The 24,839-nt window shown below is 40.4% G+C and overlaps 1 protein-coding gene across 1 annotated transcript in view; it reads right to left on the bottom strand.

The window, feature by feature from the left end:
• The window catches only part of sigirr (single immunoglobulin and toll-interleukin 1 receptor (TIR) domain), a 56,121-nt gene that overhangs the window by 18,627 nt on the left and 12,655 nt on the right, over positions 1–24,839 (bottom strand). The window contains exons 3-7 of the mRNA XM_048546076.2: positions 20,874–21,004; positions 18,881–19,021; positions 15,073–15,216; positions 14,129–14,231; positions 13,400–13,550 (exon numbers count right to left, since the gene is read on the bottom strand). Coding sequence (XP_048402033.1) covers positions 13,400–13,550; positions 14,129–14,231; positions 15,073–15,216; positions 18,881–19,021; positions 20,874–21,004 — 670 coding nt within the window. The remainder of the gene's footprint in view (positions 1–13,399; positions 13,551–14,128; positions 14,232–15,072; positions 15,217–18,880; positions 19,022–20,873; positions 21,005–24,839) is intronic.

Genomic DNA, 24,839 nt, shown 5'->3' with positions numbered 1-24,839 from the left:
GTTAGGCGCAATCAGCCAAAGGCATGGGCACTAAGCTCTGGAATTACCTTCCAAAGCCACTCTACCTGTTCAGCTATTTTTCCTTTTTAAGGTGTTCCTAAAACCAACAATTTGACCAAGCTTTTGAGCATCTGCTTTAGGTGGCTGTGCGTTAAATTTTATTTGATGATCCTGCGAGGGTCTCTTGGTATGTTTCATTATGTTAAAAGAACTACATCATTGTCACTATTCAACTTTATTTAGGTGTGGTAGGTCAGTAGGCTTTAATATGATAGTTTAAACCGAGTGTAGCATGTTGTCTTCACTGTTTAGCATATTGGTACATGAATTATGAGCAGGATTAAGCCATTCAGCCTGCTCCATCATCCAGTAAAATCATAGCTGATCTGACTGTAACCTCAAATCTGCATTCCTGCCTATCCCTGATAACCTTTCAGCCCTTTACCTAACAAGAATCTATCCTGTTCTGCCTTAAAAATATCCAAGGACTCTGCTCCACCATCTTTTCAGGATCAGAATTCCAAATTCATCTTGGTTTTGACAGAATACATGGGGTGATTCAATTCAGTGCTTATTTAGTGGCTGCAAAGATAGTGAAGGTATTGATTGAAATATTCCAGGATCTGGAGTGACCTAGCTGATTGACAGTCTTCCAATGTTCAAAAAGGGAGACAGAAAGCAGGAAACTATAGACCAGTTAGCACAACATCTGTTGCTAGGAAAATGGTAGAGTCTTTATTAAGGAAGAAATAAACAGGACATTTTAAAAAAGCTTAACATCATTAAACAAAGACAACATTGTTTTGTGAATGGGAAAGGTGTTTGACAAATTTCTTCAAGTTCTTTGAGGATGTAACAAATAGAGTAATACAGAGGATCAGGTAGATATACTGTATCGTATTTCCAGTCGGCATGCAATAGGTTTATTGCTTATGGTATTAGATGTATTGTATTAGTATCGATTGAGAATTAGTTAACACAGAAGGCAGAGTAACGATTAATAAGTCTTTTGCAGGTCAGAAAGACGCTACCTCTGGATTGTCAAAAGGATCAGTCATAGGGCCTCAATTATTTATTATCTACATTATTGACTTGGACCGATTAGAATGCAACATATCTAAATTTGCTGATGATACAAAGGGAGGGCATGTTGTGATCAGGACACAAGGAATCTGCATGGGAGATAAATGGGTTAAGTGAGTGGGCAAAAATAAGGCAGATGGAGTTTACTGTAGGAAAGTATGAAGTCATCCACTTTAGTAGACAGAATCAAAAGGCAGACTAATGGAGAAAGACTCCCAGAAAGTGCAGCAAAGTGGGATCTGGGTGTTCTAGTGTGTGAAACACAAGAAATTAGCAATCAGGTACAGCAAGTAATTAAGAATGCGAATGGAATTTTGGCCTTTAATGCTAGGTTGGAATTTCAAAATAAGAAAGCCTTGTTACAACTAAGCAGGGTATAAGTGAAACTGAACCTGGAATACTATGCATAGTTGTTATCCCTTAAGAAATTATATATTGGCTGTGGAGGCAGGTCAAAAGAAATTCAACAAGTTTGATTCCTAGGATAAAGGGGTTAACTCATCAAAAACAGCTAAACAGATTGAGCCTCACTAAAATAAAATTATCCTTTATTGAAAAGCTGCGCCTTGGGTCCCAGTGTCTCCTGCTAATTGAAACAATTTTCCCATGTCCACTCTGTCTGGGCTGTTCAGTATCCTTCTAAACTCCATTGAGTATAAACCAAGAGTCCTCAAACATTCCTGGGGATCATTCTCGTGAAAGTCCTCTGAATCCACTCCAGGGCGACTACATCATTCCGGAGGTATGGGGCCCAAAATTACTCTCAACACTAAATGTGGTGTGACCCAGATCCTTTTAAAGCCGCAGAAGTACATCCCTGCTTTTATATTCTAGACCTCGCGAAATAAATGCCACTGTGTTTGCCTTCCTAACGACCAACTCAACCTGCAAGTTTGTCTTGAGAGAATCCTGGACTAGGACTCCCCATGCATTTCAGATTTCTGAATTTTCTCCCCATTTAGAAAATAGTCTATGCTTATATTCTTCCTACCAAAGTGTATGACCTCTCACTTTCCCATGTTATATGCCATCTGCCACTTCTTTGTCCACTCTCCTAGCCTGTCAAAATCCTTCTACAGCTTCCTCATCTCCTCAATACTACTTGTCCCCCTACCTATCTTTGCATCATCTGCAAACTTACCCAGAATGCCCGCAGTTCCTTCATTTAAATCATTAATGTATAAAGTGAAAAGGTGTGACCCCAACACTGACCCTTGTGGAACACCACTAATCACTGGCTGTCATCCTGAGAAAGACCCTTTTATCCCCACTCTCTGCTTTCTGCCAGACAGCCAATCTTCAATCCATGCTAGTACCTTGCCTCTAACACCATGGACTGTTATTCTATTCAGCAGCATCCTGTGCGGTACCTTATCAAAGGCCTTCTGTAAGTCTAAGTAAATAACATCCATTGGCTCTCCTTGGTCTAACCTGCTCGTTACCTCCTCAAAGAATTCTAACAGATTTGTCAGGCACGATCTCCTATGATGAAACCATGCTGACTTTGCCCCATTTTACCATGCACTTCCAAGTATTCAGAAATCTCATCCTTCGAAATGGATTCTAAAATCTCACCCACAGCTGAGGTCAGGCTATTAAGTCTATAATTTCCTGTCTTTTACCTTATACCCTTCTTAAGCAGGTGATTATATCAGCGATTTTACAGTCCTCTGGGACCCCTCCCTGACTCCAGTCATTCCTGAAAGAGCACTAGTAATGCCTCCAGTCTCACCTTCAGAACTCTGGGGTGTAATCCACCAACTCCAGCTGATTTATCCACCTTCAGATGTTTCAATTTCTCTAGCACCTGCTCCTTGGCGATGGCCACCATACTCACTCTGCCCCCTCCCTCCCAATTCTCTTGAATCTTTTGGATATTACTCGTGTCTTCCAATGTGAAGACTTAGACAAAGTACTTCTTCAGTTCCTTTGCGATTTCTTTGTTCCCCATTACTACTTCTCCAGCATCATTTTCCAGCGGCCCAATATCTACCTTTTGCCTCTCTTTTGCTCTTTATGTATATAAAGAAACTCTTGCAATCTTCTTTTATATTACTGGCTAGGTTACCCTGATATTGAATTTTTTCCCTCCTTATTTCTTTTTAGTTGTCTTCTGTCGGTCTTTGTAGGTTTACCAATCCTCTGGCTTCCCAATGCCCTTTGTCACATTATATGCCTTCTCTTTTGTTTTCATACTGTCCTGGACTTCCCTCATCAGCCTTGATTGCCTTGTCCTCCCTTAATTGTGCTTCTTTTACCTAGGGATGAACTTTTGCTATGTCACCCAAATTACTCCCAGAATCTCTTGCCATTGCTGTTGCCCTGTCTTTCCTGCTAAACTCCTAGTCAATTCTGGTCAGCTCCTCCCTCATGCCTCTGTAGTTGCCTTTATTCAATTGTAATACCATTACATCTGATTCCAGCTTCTTCCTCTCAAATTGCAGAGTAAATTTTATCACATTATGGTCACTACCTCTTAAGGTGAAAGAACCTTCATCAAGACTGCCTCACTGCGTAACACTAAATTTAGAACTGCCTGTTCCCTAGCAGACTCCACCACAGTCTGCTCCAAAAAGCCATCTCTTAGACATTCCAAAACTTCCTTCTCTAGCAATTCACTACCAATCTGATTTTCCAGTCTACCTGCGTATTGAAATCTCCCATGATCACTGTAAACTTGCTTTTCTTACATGCCTTTGCTATCTCCTGGTATACCTTGTGCTCCACATCATGACTACATAACTCCCGTTATGGTTTTTTTTTTAAACTTTTACTGTTCCTCACCTCTACCCACACAGATTCTACATCTTGTGACCTTACATTGTTTCTTGCTATTGATTTAATTTCATTTCTGACTAATAAGGTAACCCATCCCTCCGCCTACCTGCCTCTGTTTTCAACAGCATGCGTATCCATGGATATTTAGCTCCCAGTCCTTTTGCAGCCAGTCTCTGATGTCCACCACATCATCTCTGCCAAATTGACATGTGCCACAAGCTCAATTACCTTATTTCATATACTGGGTGCATTTAAATCAACACGTTCAGCCCTGAATTTACCACCTCTCTTCTCACTGTCATCCCTTTATCCAGTGTTCTTGAAGTCTGATTCCTAACCCATTCCACACACACTGTCCTATTTTGCGTTCTGGAGGCTTGAATAACCTCTCCTGAGCTCTCCTTTCTTTTCATACTTTTCCACGCAGCTGAATCCGCCCCCACAGGTGTCAATTTGCTGTTTTGTTTCCCATTGATCATTATACTTCTTTGAGTTTTACTGTTCCCTTTGCTCCAGCTTTCCAGTTTAAAGTCCCATTGACCATCCTATTTACACTTTTTGCTAGAATACTGGTCCCAGCTCGGTTCAGGTGGAGACGGTCCCAGCGTTACAGATTCCTCCTGTTCCAATACTGATACCTGTGCCCCATGAAAGGGAACCCCTCCTTCCCACACCACTCTTTTAGCCACATGTTTACTTCCCTTATTCTCGTGCCCCTATGCCAATTTGCACTTGTAATGTGGACTAGTAATCTAGAGATTATAACCCTTTTCTTTAATTTAGTTCCCAATTACTGATAATCCTTAAACAGGTCCTTTTTCTTCATCTTGCCTATGTTGTTTGTCCTGACGTGGACCACAACAACTGGATCCTCCCCCTCCCCCTCCCTCTCCAATGTCCTTTCAAGCTGGTCAGAGACATACCTCACTCTGTCACCAGACAGGCAACATACCATGCTGGACTCTGGATCCTGCTTACAAAGGATGCTATCTATTCCCATAATTACAAAACCCTATTCAACTACTACTTGTCTTTTTGTTCCCCCCTCTTTAATGGCCTCCTGTGCCACAGAGCAGTGGTCAGGTGGCTTATCCTCCCTGCAGCTCTGTTCCTCATCCACATAGGGAGCAAGTACCTTGTACCTGTTGGACAAGGTCAAGAGCTCTGGCTCCTCTGTTCCTGACTGCAAGACCCCTCTATCTGCCTCACTGCAGTCATACCCTGCTGTCCCTGACCACTGACCGAATTTAAGGTATTTAATCTACCAGGTATGACTGCCTCCTGAAACAAAAAAAAGTGTCCAGGTAACCCTCCTCTGCCTGGATGGGCTGCAGTGTCTGAAGCTCGGACACTGGCTCATCAACTCTGAGCCAAAGTTCCTCCAGCAACCAACACTTGCTGCAGACGTGGTCACTGCAGCTCGATGAGACCAGCCAGCTCCCACATCATACAGCTACAACACATCACCTGCCCAGCCATCTCAACTTAGATAACTGATTTATTAATTAGTTAATCCCTGGTTAGTTAATTATTTTAAGTTTTTTTTTCCAAATTTAGGATTGATTTCAATAGACAATAGGTGCTGGAGTAGGCCATTCGGCCCTTCGAGCCAGCACCACCATTCATTATGATCATGGCTGATCATCCACAATCAGTATCCTCTTCCTGCCTTATCCCCATAACCCTTGATTCCACTATCTTTAAGAGCTCTGTCTATCTCTTTCTTGAAAGCATCCAGAGAGATGGCCTCCACTGCCTTCTGGGGCAGAGCATTCCATATATCCACCACTCTCTGGGTGAAGATGTTTTTCCTCAACTCTGTTCTAAATGGCCTACCCCTTATTTTTAAAGGGTGTCCTCTGGTCCTGGACTCACCCATCAGCGGAAACATGCTTCCTGCCTCCATAGTGTCTAATCCCTTAATAATCTTATACGTCTCAATCAGATCCCCTCTCATCCTTCTAAACTCAAGAGTATACAAGCCCAGTCGCTCCAATCTTTCAACATATGATAGTCCCGCCATTCTGGGAATTGACCTTGTGAACCTACGCTGCACTCGCTCAATAGCAAGAATGTCCTTCCTCAAATTTGGAGACCAAAACGGCACACAATACTCTAGGGCGGTCTCACCAGGGCCCTGTAGAGCTGCAGAAGGACCTCTTTGCTCCTATACTCAATTCCTTTTGTGATGAAGGCCAGCATGCCATTAGCTTTCTTCACTACCTGCTGTACCTGCATGCTTGCTTTCATTGACTGATGTACAAGAACACCTGGATCTCGTTGTGCTTCCCCTTTACCTAACTTGACTCCATTGAGATAGTAATCTGCCTTCCTGTCCTTGCCACCAAAGTGTATAACCACACATTTATCCACATTAAACTGCATCTGCCATGCATCCGTCCACTCACCTAGCCTGTCCAAGTCACCCTGTATTATCATAACATCCTCCTCACATTTCACACTGCCACCCAACTTTGTATCATCAGCAAATTTGCTAATATTACTTCTAATGCCTTCGTCTATATCATTAATATATATCATAAACAACTGCGGTCCCAGCACCGAACCTTGTGGTACCCCACTGGTCACTGCCTGCCATTCCGAGAGGGACCCGTTCATCACTACTCTTTGCTTCCTGTCAACCAGCCAATTTTCAATCCAACTCAGTATTTTGCCCCCAATACCATGTGCCCTAATTTTGTTCACCAATCTCCTATGCAGGACTTTATCAAAGGCTTTCTGAAAGTCCAGGTACACTACATCCACTGGCTCTCCCTTATCCATCTTCATAGATACATCCTCAAAAAATTCCAGAAGATTAGTCAAGCACGATTTCCCCTTCGTAAATCCATGCTGATTCTGACCTATCCTGTTACTGCTATCCAAATGAGTCGTAATTTCATCTTTTAAAATTGACTCCAGCATCTTTCCCACCACTGACGTCAGGCTAACTGGTCTGTAATTTCCTGTTTTCTCTCTCCCTCCTTTCTTGAAAAGTGGGACAACATTTGCCACCCTCCAAACCGCAGGAACTGATCCTGAATCTGTAGAACCGTGGAAAATAATTACCAACGCGTCCACGATTTCTACAGCCACCTCCTTAAGTACCCTGGGATGCAGACCATCAGGTCCCGGGGACTTATCAGCCTTCAGACTATCCAACACCATTTCCTGCCTAATATAAATACCCTTCAATTCGTCCATTACCATCGGTCCTTCAGCCACTACTGCATCTGGGAGATTGCTTGTGTCTTCCCTAGTGAAGACAGATCCAAAGTACCTATTCAACTCATCTGCCATTTCCTTGTTCCCTATAATAAATTCACCCGTTTCTGACTTCAAGGGCCCAATTTTAGTCGTAACCATTTTTTTTCTTTTCACATACCTAAAAAAGCTTTTACTATCCTCCTTTATATTTTTGGCCAGTTTTCCTTCATAGCTCATTTTTTCTCTGTGTATCGCCTTTTTAGTTATCCGCTGTTGTTCTTTAAAAGCTTCCCAGTCCTCTAGCTTCCCACTCATCTTTGCTATGTTATACTTCTCTTTTATTTTTATACAGTCCTTAACTTCCCTCGTCAGCCACGGCTGCCCCTGCCGCCCCTTAGGATCTTCCTTCCTCTTTGGTATGAACTGATCCTGCACCTTCTGCATTATATCCAGAAATACCTGCCATTGTTGTTCCACTGCCATCCCTGCTAGGGTATTGTACCACTGAACTTTGGCCAGCTCCTCCCTCATAGCTCCATAGTTCCCTTTATTCAACTGCAATACTGACACTTCTGATTGTCCCTTCTCCCTCTCAAACTGCAGATTAAAACTTATCATATTATGGTCACTACCTCCTAATGGCTCCTTTACTTTGAGGTCCCTGATCAAATCCAGTTCATTGCACAACACCAGATCCAGAATTGCCTCCTCCCTGGTAGGCTCCAGTACAAGCTGTTCTAAGAATCCATCTCGGAGGCACTCTACAAACTCCCTTTCTTGGGGTCCAGTACCATCCTGATTCTCCCAGTCTACCCGCATGTTGAAATCTCCCATAACAACTGTAGTGATACCTTTGTGACAGGCCAATTTCAACTCTTGATTCAACCTGCACCCTACCTCCTGACTACTGTTTGGGGGCCTGTAGATAACTCCCATTAGGGTCTTTCTACCCTTAGAATTTCTCAGCTCTATCCATACTGACTCTACATCTCCTGACTCTATGTCCCCCCTCGCAAGGGACCGAATATCATTCCTCACCAACAGGGCTACCCCACCCCCTCAGCCCACCAGTCTGTCCTTTCGATAGCACATATAGCCTTGAATATTCATTTCCCAGGCCACGTCCACTTGAAGCCACGTCTCAGTTATCCCCACAACATCATACTTGCCAACTTCCAACTGAGCCTCAAGCTCATCCACCTTATTTCTTATGCTTCGTGCATTCATATATAATAGTTTTAATTTGTTTCTCCCCTCACCCTTCCTATCAATCCCTATTTCACTTAGCCATACTGTACAATCTCTTCTTGTTGTCCTTCTTAACCTCTCTTATTCTCACTCTCCCTTTAACTTCATTCTTAAATTTCCAGTTTGGCCCCTCCCCCCCCATTACTTAGTTTAAACACACCTGTGTTGCAGTGGCAAACCTGCCTGCCAGAAAGCTGGTCCCCCGATTACTAAGATGCAAACCGTTCCTCCTGTACAATTTATTCTTACCCCAAAACATACCCCAGTGATCTAAGAATTTAAATCCTTGCTTCCGACACTGGTCCCTCAGCCACACGTTCAGGTCCGTTATCTCTCTGTTCCTGCCCTCTCCATCCCAAGGAACTGGAAGCAAACCAGAGATAACCACCCTGGAAGTCCTGCTTTTCAGCCTTCTTCCAAGTTCTCTGAAGTCCCGCTGTAGAATGCTCCTCCTTTTCTTCCCGACGTCATTAGTGCCGACATGCACCACCACCTCTGGGTCTTCACCTTCACCCTCGAGGATTCTCTGCACTCTATCAGTGACATCCTGGATCCTGGCACCAGGAAGGCAACACACCATCCTCAAATCTCGCCTGTTGCCGCAGAAACCCCTGTCAGTCCCTCTCACAATGGAGTCCCCTATTACCACAGCTCTCGGTGATGTCTGACTTCTCGGCTCTGCCTCTACAGCAATTTTTGACTCGCAGACCTGTCCACCTCTCGGACTGGCAGTGTCGTCTGTCTCGGCAGTTTCCAAGACAGTCAGCCTGTTTACAATAGGTGCTTCCCCTGGGGTCACTTGTACTTCATTCATGTCTTCCTTTGTCATCGACATCCCCCTTCTCTCTTCAGGTATCCTCGGTGTAGTGACCTTGCTGAAGGTCGTGTCCAGAAAATTCTCATTCTCTCGGATGAGCCTGAGGTCTTCTAGTTCTTTCTTCAGTGCTGCAACAACCTCCTTCAGAAGCTGAAGGCGTACACACTTACCACAGTTATAGGAGCCAGAAACAACATCAGTGTCCCTGATCTCCCACATCATGCATGCAGCACACTGAATCAGCTTGGCAGTCATGTCTACACCCTCTTCAACAGTCCCTACCACTTTCTCAGTTTGGTTTCAGTTACTTTGTGTGCTCCTCAGTCTGACCCCGCTCCATGTAAACAAAGGCACAAATTCCCAAGATAAGTTAGTTTTTATACTCACTGTGCTCCATGAGCTCAACATTCTTTAGTGTTCCTAATTATGTGCTGTCCCTGCAAGTATCGACACTACAGTTTTGAGATTCAACTATGAGGACACGCAGAACCCTCTGCATTGCAAAGTTCTGTAATATATCAACATTTAAATAATACTGTTTCCTTCTAAAATAGACAATTCCAATTTTTCTCAACATTATACCCCATTAGCTAGATCTTTGGTCACATTTAATAATCTATAACTTTCTGCAGTTTCCTTATGTTTTCTTCACAATTCACTTTCCTTCCCCTTTTGTGTTATCAGTAAACCTGGCAACCATACCTTTGGTCCTTTCATGTCAGATGAACTGTGAACAATTTAGATTCCCGCACCAATGCCTGTGGCCCAATACTTGTTACATCTTGCCAAACTGGAACAGAACAATTTATTGCCTATCTCTAGTTGCTATTATTTACAACTGTACCACTAGCCACCACACCGTGAGCTTTAACTTCCAAAATGATCTTTTATGCGGCACCAAGCAAATGCCTTCCAGAAATCTAAAGTACAGTTCATTTATTGGTTCTCCTTTATTCACAGCACATGTTACCTTCTCCAACAGATTGGTCAAACACAATTTCTCTTCCAGAGAGATTCTGTCTGGTTACGCTGAACTTATCTCAGTACCCTTCCAGAAATTATCTAATAAACTGTCGTAACATTTGCCCTATGATAGATTTTAAGCTAACCAATCAATAGTTTGCTGCTTTCTGTCTCCTTTCCTTTTTGAGTAATTGCATTTGCTATTTTCCAACCTAATGGGATCATTCCTGAATCAATCAGGTTTTGGAAAATTAAAACCAGTGCATCAATTATTTTGTTAGGCACTACTTTTAAGACCTTAAGATTTAAATCATCAAGATCCAGAGGCTTGTTAGTCCACAGTTCCAAAAATTTACTCGGCTCTACTTCCCTGGTGATTGTGATATTCCCTGATTCCCTCTGACACTTTAACTTTCTGATTTAATTGCTACGTCTGGGATATTACTTGTATTTTCTATAGTAAATTCAATGCAAAGTAGTTCTTTGATTCATCTATTTCCTTTTCTCCCCCATCCCCATGATCAATTCTCCAGTCTGACTTTTCATAGGACAATCACTCATTTTGTTAACTGGTCTTCAAATAGTCATAGAAACTCTTATTAATTCCTTAGATAATTCTTTCTTTGCTGTTTTTATAGTCTGTTGAAATATCTGATCTTCCACTTTGCACAATTATTTTCTTTTAGTATGATACTATTCTTGATATTTCTAGTTAACGGAATTTTTTCTTATATGAATTTATGCTGTACATTCTGAAATATGTCTCTCATTCCATATCTACTGACTTATTCTTTAACCTAACTGGCCAATTCACTTTAGCCAGCTCTGCTTTTGTGCCCTCTTAATGAAGGGGGAGTTAAGTTTTAAAAGAATAGTGATGAACCCACTTGGTCTCTCCCTCCAAACAGAATCCAAAATTCAATCTTATTATGGTTGGTGCTGCCTAAAAGGTGCCTTTACTATGATATAATTAATCCTAAAGCACTGCACAATACTATAGCACTAGTATAGCCTGTTCTCCGGTTGATTCCATAATACATTGCTCGAAAAAAAATTACCTGTAATCATTTCATGAGCTCTTAATCCAGGCAATTTTGCCTATTTGACTTTTCTGAAGATAAAAATTTCCCTCAATTATTGCAATGAATTTCTGCCAAGTTTTCAGCATTTCTTCCTTTATACTGCACCGTGCTTTTGGGGCCAGATCAGTTTTTTTAACTTTGCCAGATTTGCTCATCTTCAGGAATGTTTGGTACTGTTCCTCTTTGAACTTGGATTGGTCTTTTGGTTTGGGATGACTGCATAAGCGAGGGACACTTGATACAGAGTGTCACACTTTGACTGTATACAGTCACCATTATCATATCCTACTACTGTTCCTATTCAGCCCTTTGTGCCTGTTCCACCATTCAGTGAGGTCATGGCTAATCTGTGGCCTAACTCAACATTTCTGCCTTTAGCTCATATTCCTTAATACCTTTACTTAACAAAAATGTATCTATCTCAGATTTTAAAGTAAATGATCCACTGCCATTTGTGATAGAAATTTCCAAACTTTTACCATGTTTGCATGTATAAGTGTTTCCTATCTTTTCTCCTATCGGTCTGGCCCTAATTCTAGAATTCCTAACCAATGTAAATACTTCTTTTATGTACCCAGTCTTTTCCTGTAAATACTTCAATCAGATCACCCTTCATATTCTAAATTTAGAGAAAACAGGCCTAATTTATATAATCCCTCCTCATAATTTAACCCCTGAAGTCCAGGTATCATTCTTGCAAACCTACATTGACCTTGGAGGGAGTACAATATGTCCTTCCTGAGGTGTGGTGCCCACATCTGTTCACACTACTTCAAGTGCAGTCTAACCAGTCCAACCACTGCATCTTTCTAAGCCAGTCCTCTAGATATAAAGGCCAACAATCCATTAGCTTTTTTTTATTATTATTTTCTGCACATGTTCATGTTATTTTAAAGCTCTATGAACCTAAACACCCAAGTCCCTTTGGTCTCCCATGATATTTAACTTCATGCCATTTAGAAAATACTTTTATGTATCCTCCTTTAGTCCAAAATGAATAAACTCACACATGCATACATTGAACTCCACATCTGCCACAGTTTTGCCTACTTATTTAGTCTATCAATATCCCTTTGTAATGTTATGCTATCATCTACACTGTCTACAATCTTGCCTAACTTTGTGTCATTAGCAAATTTTGATAAATTAATTCTGTGCCATTACCCAAGTTGTTAATAAATAGTGTGAATATTTGAGGCCCTAACACAGATCCTCATAGAACACCACTGGTCAAAGCCTACCAATTTGAGCCATACTCAAGATCCCTACTTTCTGTCACCTGCCAGTCAACCAGTTTCCCACCCATGTTAATAATTTTCCCTCAGTTCTGTGGCTTTCTATCTTAGTTAACATTCTGTTATGTGTGATTTTATCAAATACCTTCCACATAAACAACATCCATAGATATGGCTCTGCCAACTACCTTAGTCACCTCTTCAAATGATTGAGTGAGATTTCTCAGGAATGGCCTACCTATCAAGAATCCATGCTGGCTCTCCCTGATTAAGTGAAACTTTTGAAGGTGTTCAATTACCCTATCCTTGATTATAGACTCCAACAATTTCATAAATGTTACGTCAACTGTTCTGTAATTCCCTGATTTTCCTCTTTTGCCCTGTTTCAAAAGTGGAACAACATGTTCAATTTTCTAATCCAAAGGGATGATTCTCCAATCTGGGGATCTACGAAACATTTTAATTAGAGTGTCTACAATGTGTTCCCCTACTTTAAACACCCTCAGACGGAAACCGTCAAGTCCAAAGATTTATCACTGTTGAATTACATTAATTTTCTCAGTACCAATTTTTACTAAAGTTAATTTTATTCTCCCTGTTCCCAATCCAATATTCATTTCTCTGGGACATCTAGCAAGTCCTGTTGGACTATAGAGCTTCTCTCTCATTGAAGAAAGATGACTGATAGCGGTTTAAAGTAAGGGCTACTACACATAGGTGAGGGGAGAGATTAAGAAGGAGTGTCCTTCATGGTAACCTCAGCCAATGTGGGAATTGAACCCACGCTGTCATCATTATGCCTCATTTCTGTTTTCCAGTTTCAACTTGAACAACTTACTGTCATTAGCTAAACTACCAAAGAAAAGTATATTCACAATCTCTCTCTTTTTGTGTGCTAGTGTTTTAGGTTTCTGGATACACAGTGTAGAAGTGTTCCATTTGTCCTGATGACAGTTACATTTAGCTCTAAGGCTCAGCCAACGTACCATTGATGTGGAAGTCCACAGTAAGAGAGTAAAGCTCCTCCTCTGTGATTTGAGAAGTAGAATAGCTGGGTGAGACAATTCCCTGTACTGGCTTTCAAACATGATGAAGATGGGCCTCCTGGAGAGATCCATCAACTGCCATAGAGCTTCCCTGCAAAAGACAAGTCAACTATCAAAACATTGAACAATTTCTATGACACATCATTAGGGGAAGCAATGGCCTGGTGATATTATCACTACATTATTAATCTAGAGACCAACTAATGACATGGGATCGGGGTTCAAATCCTGCCATGGCAGATGATGGAATGTGAATTCAATAAAAACCTGGAATTAAGATGATCATGAAATCATTGTCATTGTCAATGACAGTTGCCAGGAAAAACCTATCAGGTTTATTAATGTCCTTACCTGGTCTGGCCTACATGCAACTCCAGATCTACAGCAATGTAGTTGGCTCTTAACAGCCCTTTGGGCAATAAAGATCAGCACTGCCCATATCCCTCGAATAAAAAAAGTAGAATGTACACTAACCAATCCAATCTTAGTTCTACCTAAAACAGTCATCTATATGATTTGCACACATTAATTGTACTAGAGATCCAGACCAAATTAAATCACTAATTTATATCCTGACATGTTTCCTGTACACATTTCCTCGTGGCTATACTGAATACATCACTCTCCATCAACCCTAGCCTTTCCTCAGCTCAATAGTGTAGAAGATACCTAAAATTCAGCCTGCACCAGTCCTGTTCCAGGTATGCTTTGGACAGCACTACAATCAGACGGCGGCAGCGACTAATGTTCATTATCAGCTCTGCTGAGGGCTCTAGATCAAGAGAGAAACAATAGTCAAAAGTAAACTAGTGAAGAAGCAGTTCATCACAGTGACCGGTTGCAGCATATAAAAGTTTACAAGGAGGTTCTATACAAACAAGTATATATAACAACTACATTGATTCAGATGTGTACTAGCCCTGCATTGTGGATTCTATGATCTGCTCCTGACCTTTCCAAGTATCAATTATTGCAATCATTCATTTTTATTTAATTCTAATTACCCAACTTAATTAGATCGATAGTTCTAAGGTTTCCTACACCCAACATTTGAAAGGAATTTGGAGTTGGAAAGTTGAAACAACTTTTTTTACAGCTGTCTCAGGCTCAATGTCTAAAATTGCAGCTCCCCAGTGAAACTTGAATCTAATGAATTTTCCTTAATATATAAACAAATACAGCTTCCAATTAAATAACACTTTGGATGTTCAAAGTTTGAGGTTGTAGACAGAATTGAAGACTGAGAAATGTTAGCAGCTCCAGAACACTCCACATGGTGACATCTCAAGTCTGAATGCCCCCTGATAGGAACGGACAAACTCAGCCAAATGTTCCATTCCTGATCAATGTCCAACGACTCTTACTGCAATTCTATAAGATGAACTGATTCTGACTTAAACTCACTCCACTGTCAATTTACCAGCTGATACTCCCTGTCCAATTCCACACAGGAATAGGTATTTGTGACAACAAAATGGTACTTTATTCCAAAACCTCAATGATATCATTACACCATAAGCAATGTAACCCATGATTGTAGGATATATGTTTGATACTGAGACTGTTGAGCCTCACGCACTGGGTCTCCCAATCAGTGTAAAAAAAAGAGGCACCTGATCCTGGAAGGATGTCACGATCATCCAAGTGTAGCTTGTATCCATATCTGTTCTCCAGATGTGGCTTCAGGATGAAGTTGACAAATTTGCGGTCATCATCAGCAGACACATAGGATATATAAGCATCATACAACTTCCCATCTGGGAAGAGAAAAACGATGAGGTAATTATATTTCTGCTCTTACAATAAAACACACTTGTTGAACAGGAAGCTGTGTCTCATTTTCACAGGTCATTTGCTAGTTTTCTTATGACACAGACAGTTTCAGTCTGACATTCCTCTCACAATAAATAAGGTCCAATCAGACTTGAAAAACAACTCACTGAACCTAAACCCACTGTCAAAAGAAGGTACAACTACCAACCAATTCACACTTGTATAAAACTGGAACTGCAAGGAGAAAAACTTCTTATTAAAGCAAATGATTTACCAAAAGGTAAATAATTTCACAGCAAGGAATTGAATAGATAGTAAATTCTGCTTTTTGTCACCATGGGTTCCTGCAATGTGCAGACTATCAGCAGCCACAGAGCTGTTTGCAAGTGAAATTTCTTTCTTTTAAGCTAACTTAAGCAGGTTGAGACTGGAAAAAATTCACAGATCACAAACACAGACAGAAAGACACAGGTGGTGTGCTGTGGTTCTCCATAGCAGAATCTGCTGGTTCACCGCAATAAAACAAAACTCAGTTTAAACTTAATGAAAATCAATTACCTTACATGCAGCAGTTGCTGTGAGCTGTGACTTTTGAATCAATAAATCAGAGACGTTTTCCAAGGGAAATATTTCATTATTATATTTATATTTCATACAAACCTTTGGAACATCTAGTGAAAGGCAACTGAATGCCCATGGCCTGGCTAGCCAAAGTAGAATCATCTCAAGATCAAAATCAAGACGCAAAGACTACTGAACTGACTTGCCAGCAATTTTCTACCTCTACCAAGAGACCCAGGAAATGTTCCGGGGACTTGAGTTTGGATCCCGCCATGGTTGATGAGGGGAGTTTGAATTCAATAATAATCTGGAAATAAGAGCCTAACAATAACCATGAAACCATTGCCAACTGTCAGAAAAACAAACAACTATCTAGTTCACTAATGTTCTTTAGAGAAAGATATCTGCTGCCCTACTTAGTCTAGCCTACATGTATCTCCAGATCCACAGCAATGTGGTTGACTCGTTACCGGCCTTAACGTTTTAGTAAAGATCTGTAGCTCGAGTTGTGGGTGAGGTTGATGACTTGCTCACCGAGCTGACTTGTTCTCGTTCATATATTTCATCACCATGCTAGGTAACATCATCAGTGAAATCTCAGATGGAGCGATGTTCTCCTCTGCTTGGAATTTATATCTCAAGCCAAACATAGACATGCACAGGAATTCCTGGAGGCCTGGTTCTCAACCCATAATGCAATCAACAAACATATAGAATTGGATGCCAAATACAAACCTCTACATAACAAAACCAAAATGACACTACTCACCACAATGGACCAGACAGTATAAATTCCAAGCAGAGTAGAACAACATCGCTTCTCTGGAGGCCTCACTAATGATGTTACCTAGCCTGGTGATGAAACGTTTGAATGAAAACAAGCCAGCTTGGCAAACAAGTCAACAACCTCTTAACTGCCCCATGGGCAAAAAGGGATGGACAACGAATGCTGGCCTAGCTAGTGATGCCTACATATATACAGACAAGCACAGACAGAAAACAAAACTGGTGCTATAGATGAAGGGAATAAAGTGCTGGGGAAACAGTTCAATAGCACCAATATTTAAGATCTGATGAGATATTTCTTTGTTTCCAAATTCATTCACTTCTCTGATCTTTTCCTTCAGGTTCATTACCTTCTTCATGGAAGCACTGAGCAACTGATTGACAAATTATAAAGTCTCTAACCCATTGTTTATAAGTGACAACTTACAACTGGCAACTGGCTTTCTTTAGCTTCAGTTCTTTCACTGCAGTGAAGTAAAGAGACACTGCCTCTACTTCCAAAGGTCCAAGGACTTCTCACTATTATTCACACCCACAAGCTGTTCCGCTAACCTGAGATTTGTCATCCAGTTGATATTGTTTGGCATTCACAACTGATCACAATTCCAAAAACCAATCAGCTACTTATTAACAGTTGAATTTCAGTTTGTACACATACCTTGATGCTGGGCTATCAACACTGCTTGAATAAGGCAATTGTGTTCCAACTCGCAATTATTTTCAGCAACTTGCTTTTTAAAACTACAGCAATTGCTTCCTTGGTCCTTTATTGTAAAACTGTCCTTTTCTCAATTCAGGTCCACAACCAAAGCTGGAGTAAAAATACACGGTCTTCACAGTAGCCCACATCACACAGACTACTATAAGATTCTCTCCCAGTTGAGTTCAAGTACTAGTCCCTAATAGTGCATAAAATTATTGATTTTTTTCTTAATGTACAAACAAACAGAACTTTCAACTAAATACTACCCAGTAAATAACACAAGTGTCCATTATTCTGTATATAAATTATCCTAATTCTTATATCTGATAATTAATTTCCAACTATCAACTCTTCCAAAATTGCCAATAGACTTATCCTATATCCATAAATTATGAAAAACAGTTCCTTGTACTTCTCTTATTGTTAGAGTTAGGTTTTAAGCCGTGATCCTTGATGTACAAAACATTTACAGAAGGTAGATGCATTTCAACTTTAACTGTACTATGCATTATTATGCACGTGACAGAACAGAGATATAATTACAAGTCTAACTTCTCGTTTCCAGCTATTCTTCAGGATAATGCACTACTAGGTATCCTACTGACCAGCAAGATTCTAGCTTCATTCTCTGATTAAGGTCTGGTAGCTAATTTCAGCCAGAACACTATAATCTGCTGCAGTGGTATGGGTCAGGAGCAAGACAATTATCCAATGCTCCTGGTTACCACCCAGTGGGTCCTACTGGAACATGTATGCAAGAGCTTGATGGGATTTGATTGTTGCAATGCCATAATAAAGTGCTCCATTGACACACAATTTATAACAGCCGAACTGAAGAACAGCTTTTTAGATGGAGAAACTGAGGACTAGTGGGTAATGCAGGTCAAAACCTACACCAAGAGTCCATGTTTACAGAATAGGGGTAAGAGAACATTGGTCAGCTATAAAGAAATCAGGCACCAACACTAAGGGGGTCAGACAGTATGTGGAGAAAAATGGTTAATGTTGCAACGTGTTATCAGAACTGACAAAAGGTTATCGACCCAAAACATCATGTTGGTTACTTTCCAAACGTTCACCATCACACCTGCTGAACATTTCCAGGTATTTTTTTATTTGTATTTCAGATTTCCAGTGAAGTGAGTTTACTTCAAGCGGGATATTTTCCTCGATGTGGCAATCATTATGGTAACTCTTACAATATAAGAAACTGGTCATGGACATTGTGGTACTGAAGAATCCAACAGACTTTCTTTAAAAAACAGTCAACAAATATGGCATTTCTCAGACACGTAGATGCCTGGGTTAACATGCAGCTATTAGAAGACAGTAGAGAGTAACATGCTTCTGGTAGCATGCCAAGGCTAGATAGATTATGGAACATATATACCCTCAGGTCACATGCTATGATGTTGTCATTGGCATGTCTTTTAAAAGGTATACTCTCATACTTTCAGTGACATATATCACAACATTCAGCAGTAACAGGATTTTGCTTTGGAATAGGGTTTTACCAGATTTTCAAAGAGAAGTTGCTGAGGCATAGGATCATTCAAGCTTTCACTGTTAAAGAACTTAAAAAAAAAACACAAACTCACCATTCATTTCAAATTCTCCATATTTATTTCTGTACCAGAGTTGCAGATCTAGCCGACACTTCACATACAGTAATCCAGCCAGGAGCAATGCAAATAGCACCAGGAAAGCACCCAGTAGAGCTGGCACATGGCTAGCATTGTCTACAACCAGGAGAAACACAGTAAACAATAAGTCATAAAGCACTCTTATATTACCTGACTAAAAGAAGCACTGTAAATAAAATGAGCTATCTGGGGTTCTCATTTCTCAGCCCCCTCAGAATGAAATACTTTGCTGCTCCCCAGATACTGGCCCTCCATTGCAGTGGCTGCATCGTTTAAAAAAATTTCACTGTTGTGAATTTTTATTGATCAAGTTGAAGAATGAAAGCCTGAAGTCTGGGTACTTTCCATACCAAGTACTTTGTTTGAATCAAGCACTTCCAAGTCTGGTACAGTTAGGCTCCTCTATCTGTATCAAGCACATTTCTTAAGACAGGCAAACAGTAGGACTTACATCCAACAGAAAGAATAATAGAATCCCAAGTGTGGAAACAGGCCCTTTGGCGCAACAAATCCACACCGAACCTCAGAGCATCCTACCCACAACCATCCCCCTATAATCCACCTAATCTACGCCTCCCTGAACACTACAGACAATTTAGCATGGCAAATCCACCTAACTTACACATCTTTGGACTGTGGGAGGAAACTAGAGCACCCAGAGGAAATCCCTGCAGACACAGGGAGAATGCGCAAACTCCAAATAGACAGTCGCCTGAGGTTGGAATCGAACCTGGGTCCCTGGAGCTGTGAGGCAGCAGTGCTAACCACTGAGCCATTGTGCTGCCCCAGAACTGATATTTAGTTTCATGGTGAGGAAGCTTCTATAAACAATTATTTAGTACAGAATTAGTAATCACATGGAAGTAGGTGTGTGATTAGGAAGAGTCAGCAGGGAGTTCTGAAGAGAAAATCATGTTTGACTAATTTGCTGGAGTTTTTTTAAGGAAGTAACAGGAAAGTATGACGAGGATTAATTTGTTGATATTATATACACGGACGTCCAGAAGGCATCTCATGCAACACAACAGACTTGTGAGGAATGTTATAAGCCAAGGAATAAAAGAGACAGTGGTAACATGGATTCATGGTTGGCTGAGTGATAGGAAATAGAGAGTTATGGTCAATGGAGTCTTTTATTTCTCCAAGCTGCAGGAATGGGTGGATAGGTGACAGGTGAGATTCAATGCAGAGAGGTGTGAGGCAATGCATTTGCAGGAGGAACACTGAAAGACAATATAAAATGGGGGATACAAATCTAAACGGAGTGCAGGAGTAGAGAGGCCTGGGAGTTTAGGCATAGGTCATTGCAAATATCAAGGCAGACGGAGACAACAGCTTACAAAATATATAGTACCCTTGGTTTTATGAAAAGGAGTATAAAGCACAAGTGTGAAGAAGTGATGCTAAACCTCAGCTAGAGTACAGTTTTGGCATCACATTATGAGAAGGATGTAAATACATTGGCGTGAGTGCAGAAGTAATTTACAAGAATGTTTTCAGAGATGAGATACTTCAATCATAAGGATGGAATGAAGAAGTTTGGAATGTTCTCTTTGGAGAGAAAAAGACTAAGAGGATATCTGATAAAGATTGGATAGAGTAGATCAGAATAAGCTCTTCCCTGCTCATAAAAGTAACAAGAGTGAGAGGGCATGGATTTAAAGTGATGCAAAAGGAGCAAATGAGATGCAAGTAAAACATTTTCACACAGCAAGTAGTTAGGCAATGGAATGCACTGCCAGGAAGTATGGTGGAGATTGTTTCAAATGAGACATTTGAAAAGGCAATGGACAATTATTTGGACAGAAACAATGAGCAAGGTTATGGGAAAACCAGGAGATCACACTAAGGATTGACACTTATTTGAAGAGCTAGTGCAGACATGATGGACAGAATGGCCTCTTCTGTGATTAATATTGACACTAGCCACAGTCGCACAATGACTCACAATCTCTTTGTAATGTGAAGGTTGCTGATCCTTTTCTTATGAGGCAGATGAAGATTCCATAGTCACCCTCATCGATCATGCTGACATTCAGGAGACTGGAGAGAAACTTCCCTGAAGCATTATGATTAAACCTGATGAACAAGAATAAAGGTAAAGACACCATTACATTATCTATCAATGCAGGGTCTAACATCAGTCTTACCACTGGTCCTTTCATCCCGAGCAGCACAACTGTATTTGACTCACTACAATGGGGTATCACAAAACCCTAGCCACATGATAATTGCTATTTTTCCATGTTCCTACATCATCCACATGAAGAATTTTTCATTTGTTCCTGGCCTTGACTCACAGGTGGAGCTCTCCATTCTGTAGTTAGAAAACTGAGTTCAGACCCCATTCCTGGATTTGACCACATTCTCTAATGTAGTACTGGGTCAGTGTGGCATTAGTGGAGAACCAACTTTCAAAGAACCTTTCACCCTCTCACATGACAGCATTATAAAACAGTGCAGTACAGATGGAGTTAAATCAAGCTACCAAATCTTTGCCTGATGTGAAGATAAACGTACTTTGCACTATTTGAAGTTCAGGTAAATTGTCCTGAAATCCTATTTAATATTTATCTCTCAACTAAAAAGCAGGAAAATATACCGCCTGACCTTTTATTTTAGCTTTTCCTATGCACCTGTATTGGGTGGAAATTGTTCGTTGTGTCTATCCACAAAATCACAAGGGCTTCGTTTTAATTCAATGGCAATGAAGCACTGAGGGACCATGTCTTGTTTCACCCTTCAAAGTCCATCATCATATTTCTAAAGTCATAATTCTGCTCAGCTCTGTCTGTCTCACTTCACTCTGCTGAAACCAAATCCACACACTGCCTTTTATTTACCTCCATCATTGCTACAACACACATCCACATCTTTCTCAAATCTAGACATCTGAAAGAAGAACCAACCAAATTTTTTTTTCATTTAAAGTTGATGTCTGCTACAAGGAATTGTGTTGGGTCGCTTCTGCGTAACTTCTTCTTATGGATCCGTAACATAATATTGAGGAGCAGATTTTAAACTGGGCTAACCAGGTAAACAAACTTTGAGGATTAATTGTTTCCCATTCAGGTTGTCAACCTTTATCACTCAGCACACTGATTGGATGAGGAATGCTGGTACTCAGTTCAGGAAATTTTTGGGTAGGGTAGTTACCTTCAATAGCCCAGAAAATAATGGTCCATTGTCATGCGTTGGCTGTGATCAGATAGTTTATTACAGGCCAGAGACTGAGTTTAATCTGTGCACCTCAGTAGCATACTACGTATTCATTTACTTGTTCATTTACTGGGAAGCCTAGTTCAGATTTCTTTTGAGAAACATAAATGTTTAAGAGGCAACATAATACTCAAATCTGGGTAGTATCTTTGAAAGGCTACAATCAATAATCATCTTCCGAAATCAGGTGGATTTACAAACTTCAGACATTGAAGAATCTGAAGCTGATGATCAAATTGAAATGCAGTTCTTAAACAGGAAGGTAATTCTGTAAGGGTACAGTGGGGGTTCTGGTGGTGGACAAGGTACATAGCAGGTAATTGTTCATTAAAATTACTTGACAATATTATGTTTAAAAGGCAGGTGAATAAAAATATTTGTCAACATCATTTTCTTGAAGTAGCTTGCTATCAAATTAGAACCCCTCCCCATTTTGATGCATATAATAGACAGCATTTTTGAACAATTCCATTGAATGCAATAACAAATACAGTTTATTCTGTTCTTTAACCTAAAGAGCAGCTGGCCACTTTAAAAAACGCTGAACAAGTACTTTTGTGGATATAAAATGCTGTATGCCTCATGAGCATTTTCAGCATGCTGTCCAACATATTAGCCAGGTGTGGCTAATTGCATTTTGATTAATAAATAAAAAGCAACTGACTTCTTTGGTGAACGTGTGATCTCAATACTCATATTACATGACATACAGACATACTCTTAACATTTTGCTTGCCTGTCAGTAAAATGGCTAGGTGAAAGACAGAGCTCAATTGTTTTTGACTGTCAACGGACTTGATTAGATTTCAATTGCTAGTTTTCTGCCAAAAAATTGTGTAACACAAGTTAGAAGGCTGGACTTCAGCACCATTGAAACACTAATGTTATGTGGGCAAGACAGTTATCATCTTGGTCAACTAGAAAGCCAGGCCAGTAGCTGCAAGTAAACCAACTAATAATGCATACTTTCAATAGATGGGCCCATTGTAAAGTACTTTCTGGAGAGTTTGGCACTGCTTATTGTGCAAATCAGTGTTTTCAGTAATTATTTCAAAGTCTAAATACCGCTTGCAACTGTTGAACACAATCTTGCATGCTGAACAAAAAGGTATGATAAAATCATTGCTGAATTCTAAGCTTTGGTGAGAAAGCAAAGCTGCAAAATTTCACACAGAATGGTAGCAGATGTTTGTTGCTCAAATCTAACAATGAAGCATATTAACCTGTATTGCATGTATGGTGCTTTTTACTAATCTTAGAGCATATGACAAAAATGATGTGCTGGAGTCACACTGCTAGCTAGTCAGTGATAGTTATTGGACAACACTACTCTACAATTATGTAGGTAGTATCAGATACAATGGCTTGTACAGACTGAGCCAAGTAGTGCTGAGTCTGCGCTTATACTGGAATTTACCTACTAAAAAGTTCCAGATGCAAATAGAGTTTGATTTAGTGCAAAAACTAATCCAAATAGATCACATGATATCAAAATGCCTGTAGTAAAAGAAAATCTATGAAAGGAGAGGGCTCCAAGAATGCCCAATAATAAACTATTCAATGGTATTATTAGAGGTACCGAAGCAAATAAGCCATAAGAGCATAGGAATTACGAGCATGAGGAGGCAATTCAGACTTTTGAACAGGTTTCATCATTTAATGTGATTATGGCTTACCTTATCCTGGACTCAGCTCCGCTTTCCTGCCTGCTCCCCATAGCCCTTTATCCCACTTTTCACCAAAAACGTATCTATTTATTTCTAGAATCTATTGATTGATTCTGCCTCCACTGCACTCCAGGCACTGACAGTCACAGATTCTATAGAATAAACCAGAAGATCCCAGGCTTATTCCCTCTTGTGGAGTTCAGTAATCACAAATAATTGGACAGTCAGGTGTTAAGTTTGGCCTCAATGCTGTTGAGTCAGAGAAGATAAAAATTCAGCCACTTTCATTGAGTTGAAAACGTGGAAATTGGATGCAGTCAATATTATGCTTGGCTCGGGCATCCTTAATGATCAAATCGCTTGGTTACTCGCTATACTTCTTTTAAATTGAGAATCCTGGACGCAGGGTTCAGACTGACAGTCTGGAGCATCACGAAGGTAAGACAAATAGAAAAGTAGCAATTAGATGAAGCCAAGCCAAAGACCATAAAAAGAAAAGCAGAGTGAGGGGCAAGGAATATCAGACTGCAGTCTAGTAAAATGAAGTTTAGCAGGAGTCTTGAATTCGATATCTTAAGAATGCAGCAAGGAAGAATGCCATGTAAGCCAATGTAGCTGGAACCTAAGATAGACTAAAAGAATACAAATAAAAACCAAAAGAACTGCAGATGCTGTAAATCAGGAACAAGATCAAAGTTGCTGGAAAAGCTCAGCAGGTCTGGTAGCATTTGTGGAGGAGAAAACAGTTTTAACTTTTTGGGTCCGGTGACCCTCAGAGGGGTCACCGGACCCAAAACGTTAACTCTGTTTTCTCCTCCACAGATGCTGCCAGACCTGCTGAGCTTTTCCAGCAACTTTGTTCTTGTAAAAAGAGTACAAAGTAGGTTATGATCTGGAATGCACCACCCAGGACTGGTAGAAACTGATCCAATTATTTCATAAAAGGGGACTGGCTAAATACGCAGGAGTTAATATTCAGGGCTTGGAAGAAATTTTCAGGGCATTGGATTAAGTGAATAATTATTTCA

This window comes from Stegostoma tigrinum, chromosome 17 (assembly GCF_030684315.1).
Source record: "Stegostoma tigrinum isolate sSteTig4 chromosome 17, sSteTig4.hap1, whole genome shotgun sequence".
NCBI lineage: Eukaryota > Metazoa > Chordata > Chondrichthyes > Orectolobiformes > Stegostomatidae > Stegostoma > Stegostoma tigrinum.
Note: the sequence above shows the minus strand (reverse complement) of the source record. Positions and strands in the feature narration are given on the sequence as shown.